The sequence below is a fragment of the Lepisma saccharinum genome, chromosome 17 (assembly GCF_977018435.1).
Source record: "Lepisma saccharinum chromosome 17, izLepSacc3.1, whole genome shotgun sequence".
Lineage (NCBI taxonomy): Eukaryota > Metazoa > Arthropoda > Insecta > Zygentoma > Lepismatidae > Lepisma > Lepisma saccharinum.
Window position 1 is genome coordinate 8,832,190 of NC_139245.1, and position 16,157 is coordinate 8,848,346.

Consider the following 16,157-nt stretch of genomic DNA (forward strand, 5'->3'; position numbering starts at 1 on the left):
CTCAATACAAAAACTTAATTTCTATATCCTTGCAGCAAAAGCGAAAGAAATTGGTAGAAGGGCAATGTTTCATTTCTGTGAATAAAGATTAAACCTAACTCATTTGTCACATTGTAATTTAGAACCTATTGAGTTTATTGAACGAAAGATAATAAAAAAATTGAATCTTTTCATTGTCGTTAGTAAGATCTGTGACAATAACTTAAGAGTTTCAACATTTTCATTGAAAAAAGGCAGATTAATATTTTTATCTTAGCGTTCACTTGAGAAATAAACATTTGGAATATTTACTTATACTGTTTTTACACTATGTTAATAATATCGTGAAGAATGTTAATAAATTATGAAACAGTAAACATTATCACTGATTTAATAATCAAAGTTACGAACACTGAAGCTTCACAAAGACAAAAAATAAAAAGCGGTTCATGTGTAACAGTTTTATAAAATTTAATACATTTGTAGTTCATATTAACATAGCTAGGTAACAAAATGCTTTCTGTGTGAAAACATTTGTGTTTGAAACATAAGTAATATATTGTTGGATAATTTTACACACGAATATTTCATCGAAGTTCTTGTTGTACATCGTATCCTAGTATTTGAATGCATAACCTCGTATCTTCCATTAGCCTCCGATTAGCCTAAAGAAGCATAAAAGCGGGGTAAATAAGAATGTAAATGTACACAATTATCAACTTTGCCCAGTTGTATAGCTTTTTTTCATTAAGCATATTTTGAAACTGAAAATTTGTGTAAATAATATGAATATGTTATCGAATGCTTGCGTAAAATTTACACTAACAAACTGCTTTGATAGACACGATCGTAATATTTTAAACGTTGACTAAATCTTGAATTAAATAATTTTGCGATCATACGCAACAACGTATCTTAACGTTAACCAATGTTTGTAGCTAATTCAGGGTAAATTATGTATATTTCTAAAAAAAGATTGTTGACGAAAGATAAAACCTGACTACATTTAAGAGTATATTAGATGCCTATTCCGTATACATGAAATCTTTACGTCAAACGATTCCTCTTATTTATTTATGAGTATAAAACCTTTGTTACTGAACTTGTATCTTTTCGTAGGGACCGAATCATGTTACTTAACTTGTATCTTTTCGTAGGGACCGAATCACTTGGAATTTCCCTAAACATTTCTCATTTTCAGCAACACCTCGAAGAAATGTGAACGTTACTCTTACATTTTTCATCATAATTGCCTTTGCAATTGAGCACACAACACTTATACACCATACCTCTTGCACATTTAAGCATATTTACACGTCATGTACACTCGATTACAGTTTTTAAATTTGCAATGCAATTCCATATTCATTAAAAAGGTCCAACATCGATTCCGAAGAAGCAAATGAAACATGGCGGCTATCTCGCCTCCAGTTGATGACGCTTAGTCACGTGACCGGACCAAGCCATGAGGCTTTCATATAGAGAAGGTAATGATTTGACCCAGTATTCCTTTTTTTTAAAAAAAAAGAAGAAGAAGAAGAACATCAAAGACAGGAAAAAAATGGCAAAATCAGGACTGACCAGTGACCACCAAAAATAGTATGCGTAACTCCTCTCCCTTCCGAAAAGCTCCCTTCCGACGTGAAGCTCCCAGAACACCGCTTTGTTCTCGGAAGGGCAATCTCACAACATAACGTCCGTTGATGTCACGTTCGTGTGTGTTTCGAAAATACTGTTCACAAAAGTTTTCTTCTTCGTTGTACAGTTTTACCGTTGGCACAGTCTCTATTTCCCAAAAGCGATGTAGGGTAGCGTCCAGATCACTGCATGACGCATGATGTGATGACACTGCGCGTTTATTGCGCGGAACGTTAATTCTGCCCATAAGAATCCACCCAAGTGAAGTACTTATGGCCGTTGGTGTACATACTGGACCTGCGGCTTTCTCAGGTCTTAAAAGTAAGGGAACAATATCCGCACCAAATAAAATGTCTATTTTCCCTGGTTTGTTGAAGGACGGGTCGGCAAGATCAAGGTTATGTAGGTGTGTCCACTGGCGTGCTGCTTGGGCAAATTATTTGTGATCTTCTTCACAACCATGGCTTTGGTGGTGTACGTTTCGTTGCCCGCTTTTGACCTAAACTGTAGGTCCACCATGGAACGAGAAGTACCGATACCGGTTGCTGAAATACTGGATATGGCAACACTGATGTGTTTCTTTCGAAGGCCTAATTGCTGACTACAGTCTTCCGTGACAAATGTACACTCGGAGCCCTTATCTAAGAGTGGACGAAAATGCTGTACGTTGTTGTGTCTAACCCTAACGCCCACGCTGGCTGTAGACAAGGGAACTTCCTGCAATGGAATGGCTTTCTTCTTGTTGGCGATGTGGGACGTTACTTGCTGCGTAGAACTGGGATTTTCACTAGGAGAGAAGTGAAGGGATGTGTGGTGCTTTCTAAAGCACACCATACACGTGCGCGAAGTACACTTTCCGACGTTACAATTAGATTTCAAACAGTTGTAGCACAGATCATTAGTTTTCACGAAATAGTACCGATCTTTCACAGACATTTGTTGATACTTCTGACAAGTATGCAACCTGTGGTGTCCTTGGCATTTAACACACACAGTTTCAGCACCTGTGTGATACGAATTTACATTGTTCTTCACTTGACGATCATTGGCCCTGGGAGGGGGTTTGCTGGACATTGGGAGGCTAGAGGTCACCGAAGACGCTGCAAGAACTCTGGCACGCACATCCAGGAACGTAGTCAGGTCCTCGAACTTAGGCACTTCTGCATTCTTCAGTGAAAGTTCCCACTGTTGCCTAGATTCTGCATCCAACTTGTCGGTGGTGTGAAAGACTAATATTGCATCCCAAGCCTCTACAGGAATGTCCAAAACCTTCAGCACCGAACATGATAACTTCAAATTCAGGGGGCGTTTTTGAGGATGTCATTCTATAATGGGGAGGAAATATACCTCATCCCCCCCCCAAATACTTTACTTGCTTGAGCCCGTCCCTGTTTATGCAATTTGTATTGATTATCCGACTTGGTACTCATTTAGTTGTCCGCAAATAAAAAAAAAATCTCTCTAGGAAATGAAATCACTTAAAGGGATGTATTAAATTGTCTGTAACTACTCATATTACACTAATGCTGGGGACTCTTCTTCGATTGACCAATGTAAGTAAAATAAATTGAGACCAATACTTCAAGATAAGGAAAGTAGACTTCAAGTATCTGCTGCACTAAAAGTTTCAGCAAAAAGTACAGGTAATGGACAAAATAATATGAACACCTTGGTTTGCAAAGGCCTATATACGCCGTCGTGGAAAAGGAACAACACTCAGCAGAGATTTCAACCATCTAGTAGCGATGAAAGCAAACATATCAGTCTATCAGAAGCTGGTGTGAGAGTTGCATGCGAGCAGTCAGCTATCCGTCAAATGCAGGTATGTCCGACCTTTCAGACTTCAAAAGAGGCATGATCATAGGAGCCCGCCTGGCTGGAGCATCTGTGACAAAAAACAGCTACACTTGTTGGTGTAGCACGGAGCACAGTGTCAAATGTTCTGACAGCCTACAGACAACATGGAAAGACAACGTCTGCAAAGGAGAATAGTGGGCGAAAAACAAAGTTATCCGACAGGGATCGACGTGTGTTGAAGCGAATAGTGACTCGAAAGCACAAGACAACACTGTCCCAGAAAACCGCAGAGATGAACAATCATCTCCAGGACCCTGTATCAACGAAAACCATTCAAAGGGAGCTGCATTCTGTGAACATTCATGGCAGAGTTGCCATCCCCAAACCGTTGGTGACTCCACGTAATGCAGTGACACGAAGAAGGTGGTGCCAAGAGCACAAGAATTGGACACAGCAGCAATGGGAACATGTGATATGGTCAGACGAATCGTCTTTCACATTATTTAAGACCACAGGACGTGTTTATGTGTGGAGAACTCCTGCTGAAGCATTTTATATTGACTGCTTAGTGAAACATGGTATGGGGGGGGGGTCTGTGATGGTTTGGGGGCTATATCTGGGAATGGTGTTGGCCCACTTGTTGTCCTCCGTGGGAGAATCAAACGCAGAGAAGTACTGCACCATCCTGGGTGACCACCTCCATCCCATGGTTCAGACTTTGTTTCCCGATGCATGCCCCATCTTCCAAGATGATAACGCCCCTATTCACACTGCTAGGTGCGTTGATGCATGGTTTGATGAGCACAGTGATGAGGTAGAACATCTCATCTGGTGTCCACAGTCCCCCGATCTTAACATCATTGAGCCTTTGTGGGGTATTTTGGAGGCCAAAGTGCGTAATCGGTTTCCACCTCCAATGACACTTTCGGAACTTGAGACTGTTTTGTGCGAGGAGTGGCTACGTATTCCAGTTCACACTCTACAGGACCTTTATTTGTCTATCCCACGTAGGATACAAGCTGTCATTCAGGCAAGGTGGGGATCAACCCCCTACTAATACAAGTTTTCTGCAATTGCATTGGTGTTCATATTATTTTGTCCATTACTTGTATCTACATTTACTGAAGTTATATGGCAGTCAGAATATTTACGACTTGGTTCTTACTCTCTTTGACCTCCTCCATGGCCGTGCGGGGCTGTTCTTTGGGCTCCGACTGCGAGACGACATGAGTTCGAGTCCGCCTGGGTTCAGTCTCTTAGTTTTCGGCCTGTGTATAGGACCGGAGGCAACCCAACATCGTGAGGAAATTAGGGAGCTACGAGTGAGTAGCGTAACCCGGTTTCAGAAATCTCCTATAACGGCTGAGGGCACATACACACGTCACCCGATTACCGGTTGAAGAACTCCACACCTCTAGGCAAGATTGTGGGAGAGAGACTGGCAGTCGGGAGATCTGCATAGGCCCTTCAAGGGCTGTAGATCAAAGGTTAATTTTTTTTCGCACTTTCTAAATAATGAATTATGATTTAAAATTTTATTGCAGAAAAGTGCTCTAAAATTAGTATGAGTTAAATTCTTTATGCTCATAGACAAATTTTGATACACACGCACATACACACATACATACATATACGCTGGCTGCCTCTGTTGAGAGTGGTCAGCGTCACTCGCTGAAAACCAGAGGTGCCAGGTTCGGAACTGGGTCAAAGCATACATCGAACATTTTGTTTGTTCTGTCATTATTTCATCTGATTGAACTGATCAACATTCATCCTCATCGTTGCGGTTAGCCCGAGAGCTGTAACTGCGACGAAAATAACCAGCATACACACATCCCAATCTGTCGATACGAAACAGACCTGTGTACAATCGAGACTACATAATATTCGGCGTGTTAATCTCTTGATGTCGTTGTCGTTATAGTTGAGACTTCAGTGACGGTGTTCAGAGTGGTACAGCACGGGCTGTAATGAGAGTAGCAGTCTGAAACTTCGTAGATATGCTAATGAAGCAATGCGCTCGCGAATTATGAAAAAAAAAAAAAAAAAAAAAGTTCCAATTCTCGCCACCAGGGTAAAAAATGGCGCTGTAAGCAGTCAAAACGTGGTATAGTTACAGGAAATAGGCAGGAAAGATCAAACACACGAGAACAATGATTCTGGCATGTTTATTAGGAACTATGGTTACAAGAACTGTTCAATATGGCCTCCCAATTCAGCAACATGCTGCATTCGTAACACGGCATGGTCGACAGTTGCTCGCAGCATGTCTGGTGAAATCTGAGCGACATGTCGTTGTATGCTAGCTTTCAGATCAGGCAGAGACCGGACATGTCCCTGATAGACACGATCTTTTAAATATCCCCACAGCCAGAAGTCACATGGATTAAGGTCGGGGGATCTGGAAGGCCAATCATCTGGAAACTGCCTAGAGATGATGCGGTCATTAGTGAAGGTTTCTCGCAGCAAATCTTTCACGTGGCGAGCGACATGTGGTGTTGCCCCATCTTGCATGAAAATGGTGGTGTGTTCACAGTTCCGTTCTTGCAAAGCTGGAATCACGTGTTGCACAAGGAGGTCCCTATAACGTGCAGATGTCACTGTACACCTAACAGGCCCTCGAGGTGTCATCTCCTCAAAGAAAAACGGACCAAGAATGAAGGAGCTAGTGAATCCACACCAAGCAGTCACGTAAACTGAATGCAATGGTTGTTCCTGCACAACATGTGGACGAGTGGAACCCCATATGCGACAGTTCTGAGTATTCACTGTACCGACCAGAGTAAAATGCGCCTCGTCAGTCCACAGAATATTCCCCGGCCACATGTCATCCACTTCCATGCGTGCCAAAAACCGATGGGCAAACTCACGGCGTTGTGGAATATCTTGGGGTTTCAATTGGTGCACAATTTGAATCTTGTAGGGATACCAGTGTAAAATGCACCGCAATACCTTGCGAACTGTTGACCAGGGGAGTGACAATTCACGTGGCACAGCTCTAGCACTGGTTGCAGAAGTTGAGGCATGTGCTGCACGGTCAGCTACAGCTACAGTAACTTCGTCCACAACTTCCACGGGGATGGGCCGCCTTCCTCTCCCTGGTGCAACACCCAATTCACCTGTTTCCTCGAATTTCTTCATCATCTTCTTCAGCCCATTAATTGACATGGGCCCTCTTCTCAGCCCTTTCTGTTGGCGATATTTCCGCAGTGCAGCGTTACTATTGCTCCCATTCTGGTAAAACAACTTCACTAGCAGTGCACGGTCTTTCTTCGCAATAGCCATTGCTTTTTACACGGGAAAAATCAAACTTTTTTTTTTTATATATATAAAATATTTATTGGTTGTGGACAAAATCCATGCACCAGTTAACAATTTATCAATTGGTATTATATACATGTATGCACATAATATTTACTCACAATTATTCCTTTCATAATAAATACTTTCCAAATTTCATTACACTTTTACAGAATTATATTAGACTGATTAAGATAATTTGTAAGAATATAAATTACCGAGGATGAAGGTGAAGTCAGTAAACAAGGCAGTGTCAGTGGCGCTTGATGTCCACTCCTGTACAATTCCTGTAAAAATGGTTCTCTGTAAGTTTCATAAAGTTTGCATTGAAATATAATGTGGTTTGGAGTTGCAGTATATTCATTGCACAAACAAACTGGTGAAGTCACTAAATTCTTCTTGTAAAGGTGAGCTGCGGCGATAGTGTGATTTAACCTGCAGCGCATTATAGTTGTGAGGGAACTCCGGGAGAGTTGAATCTGTTTAAACCAACATTCCTTTGGAATTCTTTCTTGTATAGCATAGTAGGCCTTACCGCATTGAGTGCCAGTATTTGTCCACAAGCTTTGCCAGTCAGTAAATAGTATTTTTCTAGTGTGTGATTCCAAAACTACGGACGGAATCTTTATTGAAAGCGGCCGTTGGATTGTTTGATTCGCTGCATATTTTGCCAAAGTATCTGCTATATTGTTCCCTTCTATTAAAGAATGTCCAGGTGTCCAAATAAAGTTGATATCATATCCCAATCTCGTTAATTTCAGTGTGAGTATTCTTATGTTAACAATGTACCATTCCGTATGACATGACCATGATGCAAACTGTAAAGAATTTAGCACAGAGGCTGAATCGGTTGCAATTAGAACTGAATTTAACTTCTTCTTTTGTACATAAAGCAATGCCTGTCGTATTGCAAAAGCTTCTGCAGTGTAAATGGACAGATACGATGGCAAAGGAAAAATTTTGAATTCTGCAGAATTATCACAGTAAAATGCTGCTCCTGTTTTTCCAGACGTTGATTTTGAAGCATCTGTATATATGTGATATTCACATTGTAATTTTGAATGTATGTAATCTTGATATATATTATTTGAAATTGTAGGGATTGTCTTCCTGAAAACTCTACTTGGGTAGGCAGGAAAATGAATCCTCATGGGAGATATCATATTAAAGTAGTCTGTCATGAAGCATGGTGCATTAGGTAAACGAATAACATTAGCTTGAAATTTATTAATGTCCTTATAAGCATAATATAGTATAGGTAATCTGGATTTATATTTTGCTGTACGTCTGTTGAGCATCAAAGAGTCTAACAATTGAAGTTTTGGTATGATCGGAGATGTCGTGTTGGCAATTTTCTTAAGTAAAAATTTGCTCGCAAGATATTTAACTCTAAGTTTGTATGGTGGATCTCCCACTTCTACGAAAGTTGCTTGTTTTGGAGTTCCTTTCCAAAGGCCATAAATCCTGGATAAACTGCTATATTGGATAGAAGATAGCGTGTTAAAAGCCCAACTTAAATTATCATTGTACATAAAGGAACCATACTCTAGTCTTGAGTTTAGCATCTGTTTATGGATCTGATGTAATAATTTAGGATCAGCACCCCACTTTTTCTTAACTGTCAACATTTTTATTATGTTAAACACTTGAGATCCCTTACATTGTGCCAGTTCTACTTGTGACTTCCATTTAAGTTTTTCATCTAATATAAGTCCCAAAAATTTATGACTTCTTTGTTGACTAATAGGTTTTCCGTTTATATTTATTGATATGCATGAATGAGATCTCTTCTTATTAAAAACTACCACCGAAGACTTATCTGGATTTACTTCAATTCCATTGATATCACACCATGATGATAATTCATCCAGAGATTTTTGAATTTTTTGAGCCCCTTCTTGAATATTTTTACTACTAGTGTATATAACAATATCATCTGCATATTGTAATAGACGAGTGTGTTGAAGAATTTTTGAGCCTAAATCTGCCGTGTACATATTAAATAGCATGGGACTCAGCACTGCGCCTTGTGGTAGACCTTTATGTGTATAACGTGCGGTGGATAACTGTCCTCCATATCGAATGTACAACTTACGTGCCAATAATAATCCAAGAATACTTTTTATAAAATTACGTGGAACGTTCATTTTCTCCAATTTTGGTAACAGTAAATTTGGAAGGACAGAATCATAGGCGCTACTTAGATCGAGAAAAACTACGATACAAAATTCCCGCCGTATGAAAGATAGCCATATATCTAAAATTAGTGTTGCTAATACATCTACTGTTCCAGTTCCTTTCCTAAATCCCATCTGATGTTTCGATAATTTCTGATTATATTCGACCCACCATGTGAGTCTGTTCAGTATTAAATGTTCATATAATTTAGCAAGGCATGATGACATTGCAATAGGTCTATAGTTCGTATGTATTCCTGATTGTTTACCTGGTTTTAATATGGGTATTATCACCACTTCTTTCCACTGTGATGGAATTTCTCCACTATTCCATATTGAATTGTATGTATTTAGTAAAATTTCATATCCATTCAAAGGCCAGTGTTGAATACATTCGTATGTAATACCATCTAAACCCGGAGACGTTTTCTTTCGTTTGTGAACAACATATTCTAATTCCTCCATAGTGAATAGCGATTCTAACGTGGATGTTTCTGGATATTTCATAGAGTTTAACAATTGACAAAGATTAGTTTCAACCGTATCTGGTGTCAACTTGCGGTGAAATTCTTTTATCCAGGCTGAATTGATATCTCCTCCAAAATAATGACAAGTATTATTATTGGACATACTTCTTATTATTTTCCAAGTCACTGAAATAGAAGAATCTTTAGTTAATGTAGAGCAAAATGACTTCCAAAAGTATGATTTTGATTTCTTTAGGAACCTCTGAGTTTTTGCTGCAATTACTTTATATCTAATAAAATGATTGATGGTAGGATTCTCCTTATAATTTATGTATGCTTTTTGTCGTTCGTTTACCCATTTCTGGCAATCCGTTGTCCACCACGGAGTCACTTTTCTTCTAGATCCAAAATTAGATACTGTTGCATTTATTTGTTCTTGTCGAATGAGAGACACCAATGTGTCATACGATACTTCTTGTTTCAGCAATTCATTCTTTATTGCATTGTTTACATTTCCGGAGAATTTCTGCCATTCAACCCTTCTTGATATATATTGACTATTGTTTTGTTCAGAGCGCATAGTAAACCACGTTATATTTTTATTATGTTGAAAGCTTATCATAATTGGCATGTGATTACTGTTGTAACACTTCTCTAATACACTCCAATGGATTTTTGAAGCTATATCATTTGAGGTAATAGTTATGTCTGGAGCACTCGGCTGTTCATTAGGTCTTGAGATTATTGTAGGTGTTCCGTCGTTGAGTAATACAGCTGAGGAATCTTGCAAGTAATTATACAAATCTTTACCTGATCGATCAGTTAGAGAACAGCCCCACATAGGGTGGTGTGCATTAATGTCCCCTGCCAGCACAAATGAAGTGTTTGGTGGAAGCTGCCCAACGATATTCTGCCACACTGTAACAGGGAGGTGCACTGTGGGAGGGCAGTAAATTGATACATAAGACGTATCAGCAATCCGAACACCTGTAATCTGAATTTGACTGTTTATATTTTGAAACAAAATAATGTCATACTGTATATTTCTTTTAACACCTATAGCTGAACCACCGTATCCATCTAAACGATCATCTCTTATCCAATTGTAACCTTTAAACTTCAATGTTGAGTCAGTTTTCAACCACGTTTCTTGTATAAGAAGGACATCTGCAGAAAAATAAGATAAAATATTTTGTAAATTATGTCTATTAGGAATTAAACTTCGTATATTCCATTGTAATATTTTCAAGACTTTGTCTGGCATGCTGGTTGTTGAAATAAGTATTGTAAAATACTTGTAGCAATGCAAGTCCAGTCCTGGTTAACGTTCAATGTCGAAGTCCCTGCTAGGCTACATAATTGTTCTATAAATAATGAAAAATTATTTAGGAATTTTGTAGAATTTTGTTCTTGTGCCCGATTTGGCTGGATAGCTTGAGCCGCCTCTGCAAGAACAAATAATTTATTTTGTTGGCATGTTGTCGACAAATCCGGAGCATTGTCTTTTCGAGATCCTGACAAAGAATAATCAGGGTTTGTCATTCTCTTTTTATATTCATTTTGTCCAAATGGTTTCAATGTTTGAGAAGATTTCTGGCGTTTTCCTTGAGAAGACTCAGTCTCTTCCAAATATTTTCCAGCTTTCTTTGAACTGTACAATGGCCTTTTATTAGATACACTGTATTGATCTTGTGTTATATTATTATGATATGAGGTGCTACTCGAATTGTTAGATATCGAAGCATATGTAAATGGCATTACTGTATTTTCTATTTCCTGAACATGGCCAGTAGATATCTGTTCATATCCATACATATAGTTAATTTTTGGGACTTTCTTCATAGCTTCGTTAAACGTAACATTCTGAACTGTCATAATTTTGATTATTTCCTTTTGGCGTTGTTTTTCAGGACAGTTTTTGTCAATTGCAGTGTGCTCCTGATTACAATGGAAACACTTGATCTTATTTGTGCAAGAGGACGATTCGTGATTCTCACCACAGCGTTTGCATTTTAATTTACTTTTGCAATTAGCCCTGAAGTGCCCATAATAAAAACAATTAGTGCACTGTTTAATCAAGGGAATGTACCTATCAATATCAAACTTTTTGTAAAACAGTGTGACATATTGTGGTAAGGATAAAATCAAACTTTTAATGTTCGGCGAACATTCACATCACTAAAGGAAAAAAAAAGCAACAAGCGTCACCAACAACAACCAGGGAGCTCACACAATGGTTAGGCAATGTCAACGACTTTGACGTCAGAGTTACGGAAAATTCCACGTTTTGACTGTTTACAGCGCCATTTTTACCCTGGTGGCGAGAATTGGAACTATTTTTTTTTTTGCATAATTCGCGAGCGCATTGCTTCATTATCATATCTACGAAGTTTCAGACTGCTACTCTCATTACAGCCCGTGCTGTACCACTCTGAACACCGTCACTTTAATTATAACCACCTGGTATATACGTATGTGCGACTTTTTCACATGTTGTATTGGCGCAACAAGGATGTACTTGGTCATGCAACTGTCCTTCAAGACGAAACGGGTGTGACAAAGGTTTAAATAATAAGTCGTTGTACAGATTTCTAATTCTTTGAATTCGTTCCTCGAAATAGCGATGAGTTTGACTCGTAATCATTGCTCAGACACGCGGTTGACCAGATTCGCCATCGAGCTGGCACGAGTTTCTTTGAATTTATTAAGGGGTTACGCTTTCCAACGACATTGCATTTTATCAATTTATTATTTTTTTATTAATTTCTAAAAAACATATTTTGATGTTACGGTTTTTTAAACACAAATCAGTTTAGGTTGAATATTTCTGCAATTTTACCATAGTGTAAACTTAAAGGTAAGCGAAAGCGTGTGTGCATCACTAGTTAAAGATTTTCACATCTACAAAAAAAAAAGTATCCAAAACCCATTTCCACCTCACTCAAGGATTATGTTAATTCAATTCAAATTGTACCAATATTTACAGCTGAATGTGAACGTGGGTTCAGTGCCATGAATGTAACCTTTACTGAACAGAATGAGATTGGTTCATAGAATGTATCGCCAAAAATCAATTTCGCTGATATCCCGTTGTCGCTGTTCTATTTTCATTAGATACGAGCTCCAATTACCATTTTAATCCTTCGTTTCAAAAGTTATTCAAACACAAAAATAGTTATCGGGGGTCATTTTAAGGTCTTTTTCTTTACTTCATTACTGTTTTTCATTTGATTTTTTTTTATTTTCGAAGAATTTCGGCGGGCTGCAGCTCCTTAAGCGGGCCCCTACGTACACCAGTGCTTGCCACACTCATCTAAGCCAAGCGTCAGGTTAACCTTGCAGCAGGTTTTATGTATCAATCCGCGCGAGAACTGAGCTCAGAATCTTCCGTGCCAGTCTTTCCTCAACCGCCGAGCTGCTTACATCGGAGACACTGAGAAAATCTACAGTATTGCCAACCGCACAACACATCAAAACCCGCATGCATGTCAAGTGGATTGTATTTTTGCTTCTCTTTGTCTCCTGAAACATAACATTTTAAAAGTACTTTCTGCGCATATATTATTTAATAAATGTGTCATTAATATAAGAGCGAAACAACTTCTAAACATGAGAGCATGTGTGTATATTTCGAGCACGCAAAAATAAAAATAAACAAAGATAAAAGTAAACAACGATAGGCTCCTCTTGAATTTAATGACAAATTATTGTTTTTGGTTTAGAAAGAAATAGATTTATGAAAAACTTGGTTGCTTCGTTCGCAATACATCCGTTACTGTAAGACACACGCACTTCAAGTTGTACCACCAAAAAAGCATGATTTGTTATTGGTGATATATATACAATCAGGTGCATTGTCTGTCGCTATTACTCTGGTTTCAATTTATGAATCACTTCACTAAACCAGGATTCAAATCTTGGTCTGTCCATTTCTTGCTGATAATCACCCTTCCCTTTCTTTGCGCGGAACAGTAAATATGCGCCTTCAACAAAGCTTTCATTGCCGCCAGTGGGTGAAACAATAAGCCTCCCCCTTCCCCTCATCGTCGGTGTCTTCAGCCCTGGCGGTGGTTTTGCATGGTGGTATCCTTCCATGTTTTATTACCCCTTCCCCCACCCACCGAGTTGAAGGACGTCTCGTCCAAATAATAAACATGTTTCTTCTCACTGCGATATATTTTAATACCGCGGAGATTCTTTTGTCGTCAAACAACAAACAATCGTTTCCTCTTGCTAAACTCAAACCGCAAATCATTCAACACCCGTGATACAATTCGTGTGCACATTGACGGCAAATCACCTCACGCCCTGTTTTACTTTGATCTTGTTGCCGCAAGGAGGATTATGCATTTAAAACAACTTGCTTGACTTTGAAGAACATTTCCTTTCGGATGAAGCCCAAAATAACATTCGGGTAAAACCGCGCGCTGAACAGGAGATTCAGCCATTCTCGCCGCTCTACAATAAACATAGGGTTAAAATAGTGGGAGGTGCAACACTGGTATCAGCGATTTCACGCGCTCTGCAACGCATTCAGTCTCGCTCGACTCGCTCTAAAGTTTCAATGTCTCTTCAACGCATTACAGATTCGAGTTGGCGAATCTGCGGTTCTAAGTTCGTCTGCACAGTGATTGCAACCAATTAAGTCCATACCTGCTAATCAATGTATTATTTTGTCTGTATATTACAAATTAAATAACTGTTTTCTTGCAAGTATGCAGTTGTGTCGGAATAGAACCCGTCTCAGTGGAACTATATTCTTGCGCGCACGTTTGGATCTACATATGCTAAAACCTGCTGCAAGGTTGACCTGACGCAGGGCTTAGCATACGCTTCCATCAAATTTATCATTTCATCATTCATTTTTATTGTTGCGGTTACCCTAAAAACGTTGAAAAGTGACGTCATATAACAACAGCGACAGCGACATCCTATGTATACTAGATTTATAAATTATAATGAACAAATTATTAATAACAAACATCTGTAAATTTGAAGGTATGAAGGATAATAAGTATTGGTGTGGTAGCGAAATATTTAATACGTAAAATTGTATTTATTTACCCATACGCAACTTCAGATTTCAATGTAGCGGTGATATAAGAGGATAGTCGTGATTACTTTTTGTTTTGATTTGTATAACGCCATTTATTGTAATTGCGTGCTGTAAACTTCTTCATATTATTGCCTAGGTCTTATTCCTTGGGTTTTGCTTATTATTCTAATGCAAATGGTTAATAGAACTAAGATATGGACAATTAAAAATGAAAATATTTCCCGTAAGCTTCCATTGCTACGCGAGCCTCGCCACTTGACAGATCCCCTTGGCCACGTCAGAGCTCGTTGCGGCTCCTGGCCAATGGGAGAGCGCCGTGCCTCGGAATGCAAGTTGCCAGGGGGTGCTATTCCGGCTTCCCGCGCTACGGCGGCACGTGAACGTCTTCTGCTAGAGTGACGTCAAAAAGGGGATCCCTCAGCTGCGGGCCGCTTAATAACATGTAAAATCATGCAAGTTTATCGCCTCATAGAGGCGATTATAACTCTTGGGAAGCAATGTTTATAACATGTAGTTCATCTTCACTGCTTTTCCGTACCTTCTCAAGTTAACTGAGGATGGCAAACGAAGAAATTCATGCTGAATTCAGCAAAAAGGGAATCAATGTCTTTGGTTCTTTAACACTATTTGTCTACACTTCTACACGCAGCAATAAAGTTGGTTGGTTGGTTGATTGGTTGATTTGGTGTTTTAAGTCCACTTTATGCACAGTAAGGCTAATCGGGACTGGACCTACAGGTTAAAGTGGAATCCGAACCACCGTGTGCCTTCACCGGGTATCGACCCCGGGACCCCTTGACGAGACACAGCAATGGAGTTAAATGATTATTACATGAGAGTCTCATCTTGAGACGAGCACAATAGAGAACACCCGAAAAATCGTAAAGTGAAACAATTTGAAATGCCTGTGTGTGCTGGATGGGGGTGGGAGTAGAGTCTAGTGCGCATATTTTCATGCAAATAGATTACTAACTTAATTAATTATAGCGTGGACATAACTGCAACAGGATCGAGAGAGTAAGATTGAACGGAAAGGATTAAGTAAGTCCCTCTACATGTATATAACGGGTCTCCATGACAGCATAACGCTTTAGGAAGCCAGAGGCCCCAGTTTGAACCATAGTAAGGCATATAGCAATGTTTGTCTCATTCTCCACTAATTAGTTCATCATTCATCCTCATAGTAGCGATCAACCCAGTAGAAATTCGCCTTTAAATGAACGACACATACATACGTATTGATTTATTATTATTTCGTTTTTCTGCTACTTCTGGCTAATCGCGAAGATGAGGATGAATGGTGATAAGATGAGGCGGATGAAGGGACAATCATAAACATGTAAGGACAACACAATACGAGCCCCACCAAGGATTATAATGGCCACGAGTCCAGTCGCCAGAGCCTCGCTAGTCACTAGTATGTAAAATGCAGTGGTATGAGTCCTGTCGAGTTGCATCCATGGGAAGCTCCAAAATTTCGGTGTTGTGTGCGTGTGAATAAAACTATTATTATTATGAAGTTACAGTTACGCAATAATAAACGTCTAAGCCGTATGAATGCAAATATTGCCATCAGTTTCAATAATACGAATGTCTATAACAGTATCCTTCTTATTTAATTTTTATTTAACACGTAGTGTTTTTTTTTATACGGAAGAAACATGCATCAAATTATGTCAATATATTGTACATATATTCAGGTAGTGTTGTATTTTAAAAATTTCCACCAGTAGAATTTCAGCA

At 39.1% G+C, this 16,157-nt stretch overlaps 1 protein-coding gene across 1 annotated transcript; it reads right to left on the reverse strand.

The window, feature by feature from the left end:
• Positions 1–1,971: 1,971 nt before the first annotated feature.
• Positions 1,972–4,598, reverse strand: LOC146001780 (uncharacterized). Its single transcript, XM_083139500.1, has 2 exons — positions 4,566–4,598; positions 1,972–2,907 (listed from the first exon to the last, which is right to left on the reverse strand). Exons 1-2 carry the CDS (start codon positions 4,596–4,598, stop codon positions 1,972–1,974), a joined length of 969 nt encoding a protein of 322 aa, XP_082995626.1.
• Positions 4,599–16,157: the final 11,559 nt, after the last annotated feature.

Excerpts from the sequence above, each read along its gene's own strand:
- LOC146001780 (XM_083139500.1), bottom strand. The coding sequence starts at position 4,598 with ATGGAGGAGGTCAAAGAGAGTAAGAACCAAGTC. Across the intron at positions 2,908-4,565 it reads AAGAGAGTAAGAACCAAGTC|TTATCATGTTCGGTGCTGAA; the intron begins GTAAATATTCTG and ends CTGAATTTGAAG.